The following is an 18,021-nucleotide window of genomic DNA, read 5'->3' as shown; positions in this document are numbered from 1 at the left end:
CGCTTCTCTATCAGCCAAGGAGCTTTACAAGAAAAAGAGCTTTTAAAGGTTTAATGCCCGTTTTTTAACCTCATGGCCCTACTCTACCAAATTTCACCATTTTTTAAAAAAACAGCCCCAAATTCTATTTCTTAAAGATGAAAACGTTTGATCCACCCCCACTGCTGTGCATTTCAAGTCCAACGCCAGAATAACCTGTGTAAATCATATCTCACGAATGCTGCAGAAATCTGTTTTTTAAAAGCCAAGAACATCACAGACAAGCCTTGAATGGAAGCAATTATAGCATCCAAAAGTCAGACTGGAAACATGACCATCATTCCCACACCCAAAATGGCATTCTCCAGCGGTCCAGCCCATCAGTGAACTGCCCGTTCGTCTGCAGGACAACCTGCCTGCAGGATGCTGGGGAGGAAGCTGCGGTTCCCAGCAGGCTTCGGACGTTAGGGCCAGCCACACACACCATCTTCTCCAGCACAGTCAACCTGTCATCAGAGGGTCCCACTGGGCTACCCTTTTTGATGGTATATTTCAGTAACCAATTAGACTGAAAAATGAAAAGTGTAGTCAGAGTAAAACTGGAACTCAGTTTATCCACAGGGCTGAAAGTCTGGAGTTCGCAAAAAGAGCGTGAGTAATACTCAAATCTGGTACATTGTTAGGAGAACATACTTGGCAGCTAGCAGTTAGCCTGAATGTCTTGCTCATCTGTGAAGACACTGCTCTCAGATCAACAGCTGCCTTCATAAACAAAGCAGAAGAGGAGGCATCCTTTGAGTGGACATAAGTACAGTGACCGCACACACAGGTCCAGGTAAAATTCCAGTAAAGAAAGTCTGACCTTCTAACCTTCAATCCAGAGAAGACTATCCCAAGCTTTTTCAATTCTACTAAAATACAGATCTGAAACTACATCTGTTTTAATATGCAAAGTATGCAAAGTATGCAAAGTGTGCATGCAAATACTGGATCATATCAGGAGCCTGCAAAGGTTGCACAAGAACCAGTCTTGGATTAGGATCTGTGCACAGAAAATTAAGAAATTAAGGAAAAAAGAAACTGAACCGAAGTTATGGATGAAAATTTAAGAACCTGTGCCAGAGACATGTACACAACAAACATACTTATCAAACAAAACCTAAATACTTGACTGAAGAGAATCTCAGATATAAATGATTCACTGCCCACGATGCACACACAGATCAAAGGTGATACGAATCAAATAGCACCCTCGGTAAGACCTCGGAAGGACAGTGCATCCTGAAAGGAGGGGTCGCCCGGGCTCCAGGTGGGTCTGCTTCTGAGGTCACAGGCGAGGACCGTGAACCTCGGACTCCCAGTAGGCTCAGCCACGGTGGAAGCAGAAAAGGACTGCTCTTCTCAGCAGCAAAGACCCCAGGGCCAGGGGCAAAGGCACCAGGTCCTCGCAGCCTCTCACCATCTGCACCCTGACGATTCCCCCAGAAAGACAGGTGTCGGTGGAGTGACATGTGCCTAGAACAGCTGGGACACCCCAGCCCACCAGGTGTGACCCCGCTTCCGCAGCCCAGGGTCGTCCTCCTGCAGAGCTGCCCGGGACACCCCCTGCCGACCAGCAACTGATGGCTCAGAAGCAAAATCAGTTCAATCCAACTCTTCCCACAGAAGGCCACGTCTCAGGGGTCTGGGGTGACAGACCCAAACTCACCTGTTTCTACTACAGAGGGGCAACGGGCTTCCCCAGTGGCTCAGTGGTAAAGAATCCGCCTGCAATGCAGGAGATGCACGAGACATCGGTTCAATCCCTGGGTCGGGAAGATCCCCTGGAGGAGGGCATGGCAACCCACTCCAGTATTCTTGCCTGGGAAATCCCGTACAGAGGAGCCTGGCAGGCTGCAGTCCACGGGGTCACACAGAGTCGGATGTGATCAAAGTGACCGAGCATGTACGTATGCACACAGAGGGGTAACATCTACAAAGAGGGGGCTCACACTTCACGTCAAGTCACAAGCTCCTGTCTGAACTGGAGACCAGGCTCCTCTTTGGGACGTGAGGACCACAGGGGAGGAGCTGAAAATCAAAGCCAGCAGCACCACAGCGCACAGGGGAAGCCGACAGCCAGCAGGACAACGGGGGATGACGGAATTTAGGAAACGCAGAGACAGGAGAGACTGAACAGGGGTCGCATCAAGTAAGCCTCTATGGACACAGGGCATGCATTTTTTATTGGCATCCAGGAACATCATTAATTTCTCCTCCAGAGAACACCCACTCGATGTTGCCCACAAGCAGCCTCCTGGAGACAGGATGGAGCCGGTGCCCACCCCAACGAGGGCCAGAGAGGACTGAAGAGCTCAGCAGGGCTGCCTCCACTCCATCTTGGCTGCCTTCGGGGCCGGTGGCCGTGGAGACTGTGGATCTGGAACCCCGGGCGGGGCCTGAACTTCAGTGCGTTTTTCTAGGACTGTGTATCTAGGACCACAGGCTTCTGCCCCTCAAGGGACAAGCCAAGACAGACACCCTCTCCCAGGCTGGGAGTCGGACCCTGTGGATGTCGGTTCTGGTTCTAACTCTGGCACCAACGAGAGTCGTGTGGACAGGACGCCAGGCGGAGCCGGGCACCGCAAGGAATATGGCAGGAACAACCCCGCGGGGGGGTGGTGGGTCCCAGCCCCTGCGTACAGCCCAGGAAGCCGGACCCCCAGCGGCTGAAGGGTGAAGACACACGGCTACTTCATGCAGGAGAACCGCAGCCTGGAGTCCTGAAGACGCTGGGCAAGCCACAGGGATCCCCCTGTGCCTTGGTTTCCTCTCTGTTAAAACAGGGGACAGACCACTATTCCCCAGTTCCCTCCAGCTCTAAATTCTATGATTCTGTCTTGTGTGAAGGGCTTCCCAGGTGGTGCTAGTGATAAAGAATCCACCTTTCAATGCAGGAGACATAAGAAACAGGGATTTGATCCTTGGGTCAGGAAGATCCCCTGGAGAGGGCAATGGCAACCCACACCAGTATTCTTGCCTGGAAAATCCCATACACAGAAGAGCCTGGTGGGCTACAGTCCACAGGGTTGCACAGAACTGGACACGACTAAAGTGATCTAGCAGAGCACAGCACATCTTGTGTGAAAGAGAGAAATAGAGACAGAGACAGACAACAAAGAAGCATTTGGATCCTGCTAAGAAACCACAGTGTTTGCATGGCATCCGCTTCACAGCCTGAGGACCATGCATCCCACGTGGGTGCCTCAGCGTCAAGAGAAAAGCTCAGAGCATCATCTCCAGAGTCTGATATGTCTCACAGCGTAATTCATTCATTCTGGAAGGTCAGAGGACACAGCATGGTGATCAAGCAAATATGAGCACACACGCCATGCACAGATGATCAGTGTTTGAAGAATCAGAATAGAATAAAACACACTTCTGAGGCTCTATTCCCATCGTAACTCACTCTTGCTGCGATAATTCCGAGGCCTACCAGGGGACTACAGGGCCGGTGAATAATTACCAGTGTCTCCATGCGTTGCTCCTGGTTGCTAAGATGCTGACTAAACCACAGGGCATTCTGCGGTTGGCTGTCAAGTGCATCTGGATATTTTTCTTAAAGAACTTCAGTACATCTTTCTATTGAATAAGGATTTGATAGGAGGGTTTACAACTCTCGCTTTACTCCCACCTAAGTAAATACCTTGGTGTTTCGTCCAGTAGGAAAGACGAAGCGGGGTGGTCGCCCTCGCGTCTAGCTCAGAGGCATCTGCCTGCATTCGCAGCCCCTCCTCTGTGGTCTGGGATCAACCTGCCCTCCCTTCCTCCCTCTGCTGTCCCGAGTCTCCTCCCGTCGCGTCCCCACCCCGGGGTTGTGCTCCAGCGCTCACAGGCATGGGGCAGGGAGCACCCCAGCCCTGGGGCCTGGCCCAGGGCAAACATCGCGGCCGGACACTGCCGCAGCGGCCGACCGACCTGCACGTGCAGTTATCAGGTTCTCATCGCCCAAAGTGCCGAGGCCGCCAGGGATGGGAAATGGCCCGGCGCGCCAGCGGGAACCATTGTCGAGGGGAGCCGACCTCCTGGTCTCACTCAGACCCATCCCTCGGGCTCCCGTTTAACGGGGTCCCAGGACCACGCAGGACCACACCGCCCGGGGTCCCAGGTTCACTCCTGCCCCAGCCCAGGGCCCCGGGGAGTGGGGGTTCGTCTCAGGCACACGACTGTGCCTGGATGCGCCTGCCACCCCAGAGTTGGTGCTGGTGGTTTAGTCACTCAGTCATGTCCGACTCTCATGACCCCGGGGACGATAACCTGCCAGGCTCCTCTATCCATGGGATTCTCCAGGCAAGAACACTGGAATGGGTTGCCATTTCCTTCTCCAGGGGATCTTCCCAACCCAGGGATTGAACCGGGGTCTCTTCATCGCAGGCAGATTCTTTACCCGCTGAGCCACCCAAGCCAGTTACACACATCCTGTTTCCCATCCTCCCACTGTATTTATGGTCTCTCCTCCTTGCCCCCAGCCCCTTTCTTGTGGTATCATTTTTAGCTTCTTGAGTGGGGGAGGCACTGATGAAGCCTTGCGTTAGGACAGAAGTCCTTCCCGGTCACTGAGCACCAGAGATGGGAACCAGGCAGGTCTGCAAGCGGGGCCCAGCTCCCTGGCTCAGAACACACCGCGACATGGATCCGGACAGAAGGACAGTGGGGAGCATCCATGCCCAGAGCCCCTCCTGCTCTGTCCAAAGGAAGTGCTAAGTAACAACAAAAGCCTCCCGCCAGCAGGCCCAGCTGCCAGTAAACACCTCCCCCTGGGCTCACCCTACACTCTACACTGGGACTGCTGTCCTCTAGAGTCCCCCCAAATCCCGGCACAATGGGAGGACACGTAGCAATGTTTCCTCCCTAAACTGCTCTAATGACTGCCCATGCTCTATGGAAAAGAAAAAAAAAAAAGAGGAGACTAGCCAGTTAACCCTTCTGGAAGCTGGGTGACCACAGCTTGGCCGGCCTCACCCACCCATACACTAATGTGGACAAGCGGTCAGGCCCAGAGCACGTGCTCCACCAACATTTTACAACCAGAACACTGTGGCTCTTCTTGCAGTTACAACAGGAAAAAGATGAGCTGGAACGTCCCAAAGTGTTAGACTGGAGGAAGCAAATGAAGAAATATCAGAAAAATGGAGGCTTTCTGAAACAAATAACTTCCTCTTTCTGATGATGGTCTTTTCTTCCCTTGACTGTACTTTTTAATCCTGAAAACTCTCTCCTTAATTCTTCCAACTACATATAATACTGTGGCACTTCTTCACAGAACTTTCCATTCTATGAAAATTGAGTCATGATTTGTCAGTTAGAAACAGTCAAATATTTGCAATTTCATTATCTGCAGTTTCGAAACTTGGGGTTTTACTATCAATTACGTTACAGCCATCATCCAAAGATACAGAGAGAAGTTGGGCTCAGCGGATTATGGATTTGATGTGACAGAAGAAGTTAGAATAACAGAAGATAGTCAAAACCAAGGATATATTATCCAATACAGGGAAACACTCATTACTTTGTAATAAATTTAACTGCAATATATCTATAAAAATATTGAATCACTATGTCATACACTTGAAACTAATATAATATTGTAAAGCCATTATACTTCAACAACAACAACAAAAATACCTGGGGTAATCAATCACCTAAGTGTTAGCAGAAACGGTATGGAGATACCCAGTGGGAATGGGTTTTGCATCAAGTCAGGGCCCCCAGCATGAGGCCAGGCTTGCCCCGGGCGCCATGTCTTAGAGGACAGTGAGCTCATGAAGAGAGTCCTTCAAGACACACCCAGAGGGCTTCCATCACTCCTAAGTCATCCCAGCACTCTCGTGATTTCAATTCTTTTTCCAAGCTGCACCACGAGGCATGTGGGAGTGGAATGCCGGGTCTTAACCACTGGACTGTCATGGAAGTCACCCATTCCAATGCTTCCTAAGCAGAATTCCTCTTTGGTCTGTTCACCCATCCACAGGGATGACTTGTGAGCACTCTAACTCTACTCTGTGGTTGAAAATATTAATTTTTCTAATTTCAGTTTTATGCCCTTTCAAGGCTCCTCTTCCCGAATTAAAAGGACTAATTTTTGTGAACTCCAGAAGTGTACTTTCCATCGGTGCCAAGTCACTTTCTCAATGGAGACTTAAATCCAGCTCACTAACACATTTTAAATTATTGAGTTTTATTCACAACTTTGCTCTTAGACTATTTTAAGTCCTTAATGAGGGCTGCAGTGACTCAGTCTTATGTGGAAATACAGGTAATGTGACAATCAGCGCTTTCCAAAGTAGGAGGCGGCAACACTCAACAAAGAATGTTTCATAAAAAAAAAGAAGTTTCTTTCAGTTAATCTGATCATGCGAACTGTCTCCAGATTCAGAAGCAGCGTTCAAACCCACTCCTGGATGTCAAAAATCTTTGGAGGAAATTATGGCATGATGGGAATTTACTGGAAAGGTCAAAAAAATCTGAATTCTGATGTCAACTCTGCCACCACAGGTGAACTCACGTTCATGAGAACCAGTCTGATCTTTCTATGACTCAATTCCTATGTGTTTCCTCTCATAATTTTAACCAGTCATCCCACCCAGGTTCTATGAGAATTTAAAGTCATTTCAATGTTTGAAGATCTAAGTCATCTTTCAGTGATAAGAAAGGCAAATATTTTCCAAAGTTGAATGCATTTTTTTAAACAAAAGAAAGGTTGACTGCAGATCAAAATAGAGGATTCAAAGCACCCATTTGCTTTTTCCAAGTATTAATGGTTGTTTCCAAGTTCTCGCCAATCCCTGCCAATGAAACTGTTTTGTGAGTCATAATCCATATAATACTCCTCTCTCCATAAGGGGCATCTGAGATCTAACGCCAGCTAAAGACACCTGCTCCTTGGAAGAAAAGCTGTGACAAACTTAGGCAGTATTAAAAAGCAGAAACATAACTTTCTCAACAAAGGTCCATATAGTCAAAGCTATGGTTTTTCCAGTAGTCATGTACAGATGTGAGAGTTCAACCATAAAGAAGGCTGAGTGTCAAAGAACTGATGCTTTTGAACCATGGTGCTGGAGAAGACACTTTAGAGTCCCTTGGACAGCAAGGAAATCAATCCTATAGGAAATCAACCCTGAATATTCATTGGAAGGAATGATGCTGAAGCTCAAACTCCAATACTTCGGCCACCTGATGTGAAGAACTAACTCACTGGCAAAAGCTATCTGATGCTGGGAAAGATTGAGGGCAGGAGTAGAAGAGGGTGACAGAGGATTCGATGGTGGGATGGCATCACCGACCTAAGAAATAATGAAGGACAGGGAAGCCTGGTGTGCTGCAGTCCATGGGGCTGCAAAGAGTCAGACACGACTGAGCAACTGAACAAGAAGATTATTAAAGGCCTGCTACGATATAAAATTGGTATCTTTAGGAGGAAAGACACTGCCCTTTGGGGCTACAAAAAATGACCTGTGCAGACCTACAATGTTCAACATTTTACACCATTGTCATAACATAAAATTTTCTAGTCTCTCAACAAGCTATAATATTCTGTTGTCAACTTGCAAAATTCACTACTATATATAATCTTGCTATGGAAGCATCAGAGGCACCAAATTTCTCAAAAAGTAGATTACATATAGAGAAAACACATATAATCTCATTAAGAAGTAAATAATAATCTCTAAAATTTAATGAACCTGAGGGAAAAAAAGAGTAAATTTCAATTTACAGTGAATGTAATTTGATCTTTCCCACATCTTGACTTTAAAGGCACTGCTGAATTTGCTTTTTACTGGGCATCTCACATCTATCATAATAGATGAGGTGCAGGACAGCTTTTCCAAATATTAAAAATATTTGTCTTCAAAGTTATAAAAAATTATTACCAGCTTAGCATTTTATCCAAATGTGCTCCAAAAAGTAGACTTAGTGTTACTGGTATGTGACCAGTAAAATCTACAGTTGTCAACATTTTTAAAAAGGAAAAACAAAAATTAGTCCTCAAACATGCCACCCGGGGTCACAATTGGGTTCCCCAGGTCATATATGACCAACTGCTGTTAGAATCCAGACGATCTCCCAGAATGCAAAGTACAGTTTCAGAGAAAGGGATATTATCTTGCTTCCTCCCACGGGTGAATGACTAAGAAATGAAATGCAAAATACGAGCTGATGCATAATGTGCTATTTTTCATTTATGGACATGTACACGTGTGCAGATTCAGTATGGACTGCCCTGCAGGATCAGAGAAACTTTTTACTACACTTCTACTAACTCTGCATATACTTGAGTGTACCAGACGCTCATACAATACATTGTCCAGACCTGTAATAATTAAACTCTGTTCAAGAGAACTATTTTCAGTACGGGGAAAATGACATACACTTGTGTGTTGTTTTAAAGAGGTGCACAGGGGCGGTTTTCCTCACTACAGAATACAAAACACCACGCTGAAGCACTGGGATTTCCGTCATTGCCAATCTTTCCCTAAAAGTAGCATCCAGTCAAACCAATTTTCAGGGAGAAAGGAAAACATTCCTGGCTATGGGGAGAAAGTTACAAGCTTGTAACTAAAACATCACCTCCATTTAAAGGAATGACCCAAGACAAAAATTAATGAAGAAAATACCAAAATATATAAAATTTATTAAAAAATAGGAACATGGTGGGAATAAATTTGGCCAAGCATCTTTAAATATTTACATAGCTGCAACTTGGAAAGTAATCTGGTTCCAATTAGCCATCTCTAAACCCACAGGGTTACTGGAATCCGAGGAGATTAATTATAACTGCACACAATATGAAGGTCCTCTTTCACTCAGCTGTCTGGTGCAAGGAGAGAAGCAGAGGAAAGCATGTGTGCCCCAGCTGATGGTGCGAACAGAGAAGGGCACACCTCGGAGGGGCTCCATCACTCCGTCTTCACTCAGCAATACCTGATGCTCCAAAGAGACCATGACCTCAACAGCCAGGGTTGATTTATGCAAACACTATAGGTAGTCAGCAAACAGGAGCCTCAAGTGGAGATGCCAGGGGCCTGGGTCTGCACCCACCAGCCCACGCTCCAAGTACACACTGGGTACAGACTCTCTGAGTGCAGGGGCACCTGAGTCAGGACTAGCCGAGCCTGGAATACCTGGGAAAAGGCAGCAAGCGCAGGGTTACCTGGGGGTAGGGTCACCGAAGGATGAGGCTACCTGAGCACCAAGGATGCTGGGCCGCCTGGGGGCAAGGCTACCTGAGCCTTAACTGCCTGGGCATTAATGATGCCTGCGCCACGCAGCTCAACGGTACCTAGGCACAGGGCCATCCACGTCCAAGATAACCTGAGTGAGCCTGGATCACCTGAGCGTGAGAACCCGGGCAAAGGTTTCCTGGACGCGGGCCACTTGGGTATGGGGCGACCCAGCTACAGGGCTACCTGAGCCCAAACCACCTGGACGTGAGATACCCGGGCAAGGGAAACCCGGACGCAGGGCTACTGGGACCTGGGCCACCAGGGCGCACGCACTCACCTGCTGTGGGATGGGCCGGGGCCTCCTCTCCGCTCTCATCGGCAGCCTCATCAGCGAGGCCCGAGCCCGGGGAGTCCGCGGCGGCGCAACCCGACCCAGGGCTGCTGGGCTGAGAGGCCGAGTCGCCCTCGCTGAGGGAGCCGCAGCGGGCACGCGGCGCACGGTCCCCGGGGCCGTCGCGCTCTCGGTCGCGGCGCGCGCGGCGGTGCACTCGCGAATGCAGCACCATCTGGTGGTACGTGCGGAAGATCTTGCCGCACTCGAAGCACTCAGACGACTTGCCGTGGCCGGCAGGGACGGCAGCACGGCGGCTGGGGCGTGCCGCGGGCCGGGGATCCGGGGGCCCAGGCGCGGGGTCCCCGGGTGCGCCTGCCCTCTTGCGCGGGGGGCCCTGTGCACCCGGTTCAGGCTCGCGCTTGCGCTTCTCCTGGCTCACCAGGATGAACTCGCGCCGCTCCTTGTCGAAGGCCACGTCCCCGGCCAGCGCCTCGTCCCACGCCGCGTACTTGAGGTACTCGGCCGGCTCGGCCACCTTGCCCCGGGTGGCCAGCTGCCAGGCCTGGTAGCTGTTGACCGGGTCCAGCTCAGCCACGCGCCGCCCAGTCTGCCCGCGGGTGGGCGTGCCGGCCGCCGGGCGCAGGTTCAGGCACTGAAGGAAGAACTGCTGGGAATCGGCGGGGCCGGGCGCTGAGCCCTCCCCGACGGCGGCCCGTGGTTGGCCGGCCTCCACCCGGCGGTGGATGGCGTTGTGCGCGTTCAAGCTGTCCAGGTTCGTAAACAGGTTCCCACACTTGGTGCAGACTTCATAGAGGCTCAGGCCGGCCACAATCACCTCTTCCTGCACCACGTCGTTGATGGTGGCCACGGGCTCCAGCTCGCTCCGGGGCCTGTTTTTGCTCCCCGCCTTTGGGCCATGCGCCTTCATGTGGTTTTTCAGGAACCACGGCTCCTTGAATCTCCGACCACAGATGTGGCAGCCGTGGTCAAAGGAGCCCCTGTGCTTCTTCATGTGCGCCTTCAGGAACCAGGTCTGGCTGAAGGCCTGGCCGCACACCTCGCAGGGGAACTCGCCGGGCGGCAGCTCCGGCTTGCCGTTCTCGGCGAAAGCGTCTCCGCGCGGCCCCTGCGCCGCGATGTGATCCTTCTCCACGTGGCTGAGCAGGGCCTCCTCGCGCAGGGTGGCGTAGCTGCACAGGCGGCACGTGAAGGGCTTGTGCGCCTGCTGCACGTGCTGCGCCAGGTCCTTCTTGCGCTCGAATCTGCTCTTGCAGAAGGCGCACTGCCCCGCCGCCACGCCCTCCGCCTCCTTCCGCGTGCTGCGCAGCAGGATCTTGCCGGTGTCCGCCTGCGTGGCGCCGTTCAGGATGCGGTTACAGGCCGACGTGCTCTTGGTGGGGCTGGTGCACCCGCCGAGCCCCTCGGACACGCGCGTCTCAGCCGCCTCAGGCTCGCGGCCCTGGGTCAGCGTGCCCGCGCGGTGCCCGCGGATGTGGATCTTGAGGTTGCCCTTCTGCGCGGCGCGGTGGTCGCAGTAGGGGCACTTGTAGGGCTTCTCGCCCGTGTGCTTGCGCATGTGCTGGGACAGCGAGCTCTGGAAGGGGAAGGTCTTGCCGCAGATACAGCAGCTGTGGCTCAGCGCCCTGTCCCCGTCCGCCTCGGGGCTCCGGCTGGCCCTGGACGGGCTGCGGCCCCCTCTCAGCTCCGCCTCGGCCTCCCGGGAGCGCTCCATCTTGACGGCCGCGGCGGGCACAGCTCCTGGTCACGCGAGCCTGCCTGCCGAAGGACGCCTTATCTCTCCATGTTCAGGCGAGAAGATGCTTCCCGCTGCCCCGCTGCAGAGGTGCGCCTGCCCTGCAGGCGGGCGTGTCCTACCTGGAGAGCATGGCGCTGGCGGCGAGCACCTGGAACAGAAAAGACACAAAGGCCTTAGGAACCAGGCTTCCCCGCGGGAACAGCGGCCCCATAACGTCCGCGGATATATAACGTCTACACACTGCTTGTTCTGAATCCCATTCCCGGCCTATTTAAAGAAAAGAAGCATCCAGCAAAGTTTAAACCGACCAACGAGCAGCTGTTTCCTTTAAAAGATCAGTCACTAAACAATTAATGACTGGTAATAACTGTGCTAAATCGTTAAAATAAATCATTGTAGTTGACTGCGTGCTAGTCATTTATCGTCATAGATACCAGTCCCTGCGTGCGTGCGTGGGTGCTAAGCCGCTTCAGTAGTGTCGGACTCTGCGACTCCCTGGACTGTACCCTGCCAGGCTCCTCTGTCCATGCGACTCTCCAGACAAGAATACTGCAGTGGGTTGCTATGCCCTCCTCCAGGGGATCTTCCCCACCCAAGGATGGAGCCCATGTCTCTTACATCTTCTGCATTGGCAGGCAAGTTTTTTACCGCTAGCACCACCTGGGAAGCCCCAAGTTGGTCCATAAAGGATGTTAAATATCAGAACCTCCAATTCATGAGAACTAAACATCTGAAACCCAGGCACAAAGACAAGACTCATGGAACAAGAAAAACTCAGCTGATTAGGGATCATAAAAGGCAACCTATGAATGCACCTGGAAATTAAATGAAAATTTCTACGGGTAAGAATTGTTCCAATCTCCAAACAGTCCTTCTGTAGCCAGTGTTCCTTTCCTCTCTGCTCCTCCCTGCAGATTGGGACCACAGAAAGTGAAATGCTCTCAGAGCCAAGAGGCTGCTCTGGGGATTCTGCACAGAGACCCCAACTTTGCTGTTCAGGTGTGGGCAGAGCTGACCGTAGAGCTGACTCCTGTTTCCAGGGCGTGAATTTCAGGAGATGTCCTTCCCATCTGGGCATGCCCTCACCTGTCAGGTGCTGAGAATCGGGAAAGGACATGAGGAAGCCCCCTGCAAAGCACAGCTTCCGAGGGCCACTCAGACCCCCGGGCACAGGCCAAGCCAACAGTCACAGACAGTGAGACACCTGCCCACTGGGGCCTCGCTTCTACTACCAGGAACCTCCCAGCTGGCCACAGAGCAAAGAGGACCGACTGTAAGCGCAGCCCCATCCACTCTAGCAGAGGCAGGAGAGGGGGCTCAGGTGGTCCCAGCCAGCATCCAGGCTCACCTGGATCCCAAGGATGCGGCTGGACTGTCCTCCTTTCCATGGGGGGGGGGGGGGGAAGCAATGCTGCCACCTTTGCTGCCAGAGAAATCCACATTTTGTTTCCTTATTACAGCCTTGATGTTTAGTTTCGACCTCCCAGCCAAAGACTAGATGCTTCCACTCTAGAAACCCAATGCTAGAGAATATACTTTTCATTTCTTATCTGGGCTTCCTGAAAAACTAGCTTAAAAGCTTCATGCGAAAGGCAGCAGGGTCCTGCAATTTACAGGAAAAGTCTTAGGCAAGGTGTCCATGGTGCCCGTCAACCAGCACAATAAGCTCTTCTTTCTCTTTTGTTTTCCACTTCTCTGCCCACCCCCATCATTCAACACTAAGCCCTGCTGTCCCTCTGAGAATGACCTGGGATGTCTTTTTAAAGAACTTAAAAATATTTGGAGGGGGAAAATGGAAAAACACCATAAGGGTAATGACCACTTAAGCTCAGAACACCATTATCGTTAAGGAAATCATAACGTTAACAAAACTGGCTCCACCACTAAGTGACCCCTTTCCTGAAGCCCACGGTTGACTCACAAAGTTTCCTGCAAACGTTTAAAGAAAGAGTCAAAATGGAATTTCCCACAACTGGCTTTCCTTAGTCAGTGGCCCAATCAATAATCTTCACGATCGTTCTTTTTAGCTGCAAGCAAAAATCGCTGCTTAAGACGGGTCATCACTTCTTTTCCCCAAAAGAAAAGAATGGTGTCGTCAGGACTTCCAATGTAAAAATGCAAATGGGCGGCAGCCCCATTTAGAAGATTCAGGAGGACCTTACAAGCCCCATATTCCATAGCACTGGGCTTCCCAGGTGGCACTATGGTAAAGAATCTGCCTGCCAATGCAGGAGATGGAAGAGACTCAGGTTTGATCCCTGCACTGGGAAGATCCCCCTGGAGGAGGAAATGGCACACCACTCCAGTATTCTTGCCTGGAGAATCCCACGGACAGAGGAGCCTGGCAGGCTGTAGTCTATGGGATCACAAAGAGTCAGACACCACTGAGCGACTGAACCATCCCCAGCCTCCATGAGCCTGAGGGTCTCAGATGGTTTCTCAACCCTGGTTGGGGTCTCTGGTAGTGAGCGGTCCTCCTCCAAACACTGCCCTTTGAGAGAAGTTTTTAGCAAATACATCCAGGTACTAAACAGCCGCAATTGCACTCTCTCGGGCAAACGCACGCCATGTGCGACTTGGTGCTTCAACTTTTCCTACAACACATTAACCTGAGATAACTAGCCTTATAAAGCGTGTCAATAAATGTGAGCTTTTTACTCAGACCTTCCGTACTTCTGACAACACAAACGTTAGGAAGAGGGCAGAGAAAATGCATGTTACATGTGTTTAGCTGACACACGACCCATGTACATACACACATGAAGCACAGCCCCATCGGAGTCACATTTTGCCCATAAAGAACCACTTTTGTTGTTGTATTACGAAGTTTTTCCAAGGCTGTAATTGGGAACTTGCCAGACAAGCCTGTAATTTAATTGTTTAGGCATGAAAATGGCTTGCTGATTAGGGTTTTAAAATAGATTTCCAGCGCATCATTCCGTGTATGTGTGTATGTGTGTGTGTGTGTTTCTCAAAGGAATGTAACAAACAGTTTGAAGCTGCTTTTTTAAAAATGCCTTACGTAAGTTTCTTTTTGAAAAGGTTAGGCAATTTTATATTTATATAAGTATTTGTATTTATATATACCTATATTATTTTATGGGCTTCCCAAGTGACTCAGTGGTAAAGAATCCACCTGCCATGCAGGAGACTCAGATTCAATCTCTGGGTCAGGAAGATCCCCTAGAGCAGGAACTGGCAACCCAATCCAGTATTCTAGGGGGGAAATCCCATAGATAGAGGGGCTGGCGGGCTACAGTTCATGGGGTCGTAAAAGAGTTGGACACGACTTAGGGACAAAACAACGATAACGATATTATTTGATAACTACAATAATAAAAAGTAAAATATTTATTAAAGAAAATATAACTCTGTATTCATAATTTAAAAATGCATATCATAGGGATGGGGGAGGGTTTTAAGAGAGGGCAAAATATCAACATCTTGGAAATAAAACATGTCGCTAAACTTTAAGAAATGATCCTGTGAAGGCACAAACAGCAAAGCAGCAGGTCGGAATGAATATATGTGAGGCACTGCCATGCCTTAGAGAGACTCTCTTCTCACACCTGCACAGCACAAATGAAATACGTCGACTTTCTCAAGATTGCTGACATTGGAGCTGCGATACGTTTAATCTGTGGGTAAATGTTTCAGCGAATAAATCACTCCTGTAAGTGAGGACCCTGGGAACTGAGTCTTGGACCAGACACCACGCGGAGAAGTCACTTCCTGCAGGGCCCCCGGCAACCCTGAGAACAGGCTCCGGGACCCAGCGAGCGCCCCCACTCCCCTGCCGACAGCAAGGCCTTTCTGAACAAGCCCTGCGGGCAGGGACCCGGGACACACACCAGGAGGAAACGCCCTGTGACCACCAAGCTGTCAGGCCTGTAGGAACCAACACGCGACCACGGTCTGCATCCCACCCCCGTCCAGGAACCGCTCCCCCGGTGGAAGCCCCACTGCGCGGTCGTCGGGCAACTTAGTGAGGGTTTCATCACAGTTCCTGACGGCCGACTGGGTGCCAGGCCACGTTGGGGACCTACGCGCACGGGTAACCAAGCAACAGGCTTGCCTTTGCAGGTCCCAGATGTCGGAAAGGAACACAGAGCCACACGGCAGCCACGGGGCAGGGCGGGCAGCGATGACCTGCCCAGGAAGCCCGGGCAGCCTGGGAGCAGGGGGCTGTGGGCTCAACGGGCCTTCGGAACGAGCCCCTCGCCCCTCACTCCCAGCCAGGAGTGACCCCAACATCCTGTGGGCTGGACCTCTGTTTCACACCTAAACCCACACGCCTGCCTTTCTCTCACACCCACGTGGGCCTCCCAGCTGGGGGCCTCTCTCAGACTTCAGCTCGTCGCAGGCTTTTCACACCAGGAAGATGAGGCCCAGACTCCCCCCAGTGGGCTCCTAAAGGCCTGAACCCCCATCGCTGGGGTCCCTGGGCTCTCAGCCAGTGATTGTGCCTGCCCCACACCCCGCTGCACACCTGCTCACTCCCGCCTCTGGGCCCTCAGGCGTGCGGGTCCTACGCACTGCCACCTTCTCAGGTGTGGTCTCTCCGCACCATCCTGACCCCTTTTTGCCCTGTGACCAGGTCAGACCCACGCTGCTTCTCCCCCCTCGCCAGCCCTGGACCAATTCCAGTGCCTGTCTGGACATGGTTCTGTAACAGCTTCTTTAACGGGTCACTCGTGGGTTAGGCATCCTACAGTGAGAAGGCCAGTTCGCCAAGTATCACTGAATCCTGATGCCAGAGCGGAGACAAGTAGGCAGCGGGCATCACAGCACCATGACAGGTAGTCTAGACCATGAGGTCTGAGGTTGGGCTACCCAAGATCCAAACCCAGTTCTGCCACTCCCTGGGATCAGCCGTGTGACTGGGAGCAAGTGTCTCAGCCTTTTAAGTCCCTGGTCCATTTTTTCATTTTTTAAAGTGTAAATGATAAGTGATGTGAACTGCATTATTTTTGTGAGTATAAATGCAGGCAAGGTGCAATGTTTAGCACATAATACATGGTCAACATATAGTAGGTGTTGTTATTAATAATCATTAAATAAATTAATGAAATGGCAGTGCAGCACGCAAAGATACTGAGTCCCTGACGGTGACACTGTTTGGTTCAAAAGGGGGAAATGAAAGTTTAGGAAGCTAGGTTGGAAATGGCTAAACAGCAACCCCTGTGTATTCACTGGACCCTGGAGGGTTTGTTGCAGAGGTTATTAAATACAATTACACAGTGTTCCCCCAACAGCTATAATCGTCCACAGTGCACAGGATCCAACCTGCTCTAGCTCCATCCAGGCCCCATACAGTATGGGATATTAGACTATATTTGAGAATTACTGTTGTTAGGTCAGTAATACAGGAGAACATTTCTAGCTTTGCGGGGTGTATAATCAAATATTTTGGAGGTGGGTTACAAAAGAGAGGAGCAGGCAAATACGTCAAACCATTAACAAGTGCTTGGGCTGGATGGTGGGTGTATAGATGCTCTTCCCTTACTCTGTCCATTTTTATGGGGTTTTGGATAGTTTTCACAAAAGTTAAAAAAAATAATAACTGCTTCCAACTCTGGTTAAGTAACACAATGGGAAACAGAGTTGCTCTGGGGCAGCTGGGTGGGGCGGGTGGGCCCTCCCCCTCACCTGTCTCCCCTCTCCCTCTCCAGGTCCCAGGAAGCGCAGGGGTCTCTAAGCAATGCACTTTGGGAAAATTACCTTTTGTTAAATTCTAATATTCAAAACTCAAAGGAAAAAAAAATCATGTGAATAATATGAAACTTTCCAATTGAAGGCAGCATTTACTTTAGGAGGCTGCTTGCTGACGCTCAAGGGACGCCCCCAAACTTCCGTGGGGTGCAGCCTCTGTGCCAACAGGGCAAAGTCAGGCATGAGGACATGGGCGCTCAGCAAGACCCTCCCATCACGTCCCAGGGCAAAAATCTGGCAAGGCTGCTGTGGTTTCTCTTCCCTCAACAGTCACCTTCTGACCGGTTCAGTGCAGCACTATCAGGGGAGAAGGCAGAATGTCCTATATTCTCACACAGTAAGCTCAGCCCTGACTCAACAGGAAATGTCACCATTTTCTGCTCTGTGAAGTTCACCAACACAAAGCTTTGTATTCATTTCTCCCAAAACCATCAAAATCTGTTCTATCCAGGTCCCATCCTGAGAAAGGAATCAGAGACCCATGCAACACGCAACTCTGTTCGATGTTATGTGTCAGCCTGGGTGGGAGGGGGGTTGGGGCGAGAATGGGTACATGTATATGTGCGGCTGAGTCCCTTCACTGTTCACTTGAAACTACCACAAGGTTGTTAATTGGCTACCCACGCATGCATGCTAAATTGCTTGTTGTGTTTGACTCTCTGCAGTCTTATGGACTGTAGCCCACCAGGTTCCTATGACCATGTGGATTCTCCAGGCAAGAATACTGGAGTGGGTTTGCATGCCCTCCTCCAGGGGATCCTCCCGACCCAGGGATGGAACTCAAATCTTAAGTCTCCTACACTGCCAAGCAGGTTATTTACCACTAGCGCCATCTTGGAAGCTTCTAATAGGCTATAACCCCCCGAAATAAAAAGTTTCAAGTTTGGGGGTGGGGGTGGGGAAAAGATGAGCGTTTCTTTAAAGGGACTCAAACCAGACTCCAGACCTGGAGCTGCAGGAAGAAGGGCACTTCCTGTCCTGGGTCTGGGCTGCTATCTGGACAGAGGCAAAGCTGCGGCTCCAGCTGCTGCAAACCA

General features: G+C 50.8%; 1 protein-coding gene across 5 annotated transcripts in view; it reads right to left on the bottom strand.

The window, feature by feature from the left end:
• ZNF516 (zinc finger protein 516) overlaps positions 1-18,021 on the bottom strand; it is a 100,359-nt gene that overhangs the window by 44,373 nt on the left and 37,965 nt on the right. For all 5 annotated transcript variants that reach the window (XM_024984595.2, XM_002697653.6, XM_024984594.2 and 2 more), the window contains exon 2: positions 9,520-11,420. In XM_024984595.2, the coding sequence (XP_024840363.1) occupies positions 9,520-11,248 (1,729 nt within the window). In that variant the 5' untranslated portion in view covers positions 11,249-11,420. The remainder of the gene's footprint in view (positions 1-9,519; positions 11,421-18,021) is intronic.

This window comes from Bos taurus, chromosome 24, assembly GCF_002263795.3.
Source record: "Bos taurus isolate L1 Dominette 01449 registration number 42190680 breed Hereford chromosome 24, ARS-UCD2.0, whole genome shotgun sequence".
NCBI lineage: Eukaryota > Metazoa > Chordata > Mammalia > Artiodactyla > Bovidae > Bos > Bos taurus.
Note: the sequence above shows the minus strand (reverse complement) of the source record. Positions and strands in the feature narration are given on the sequence as shown.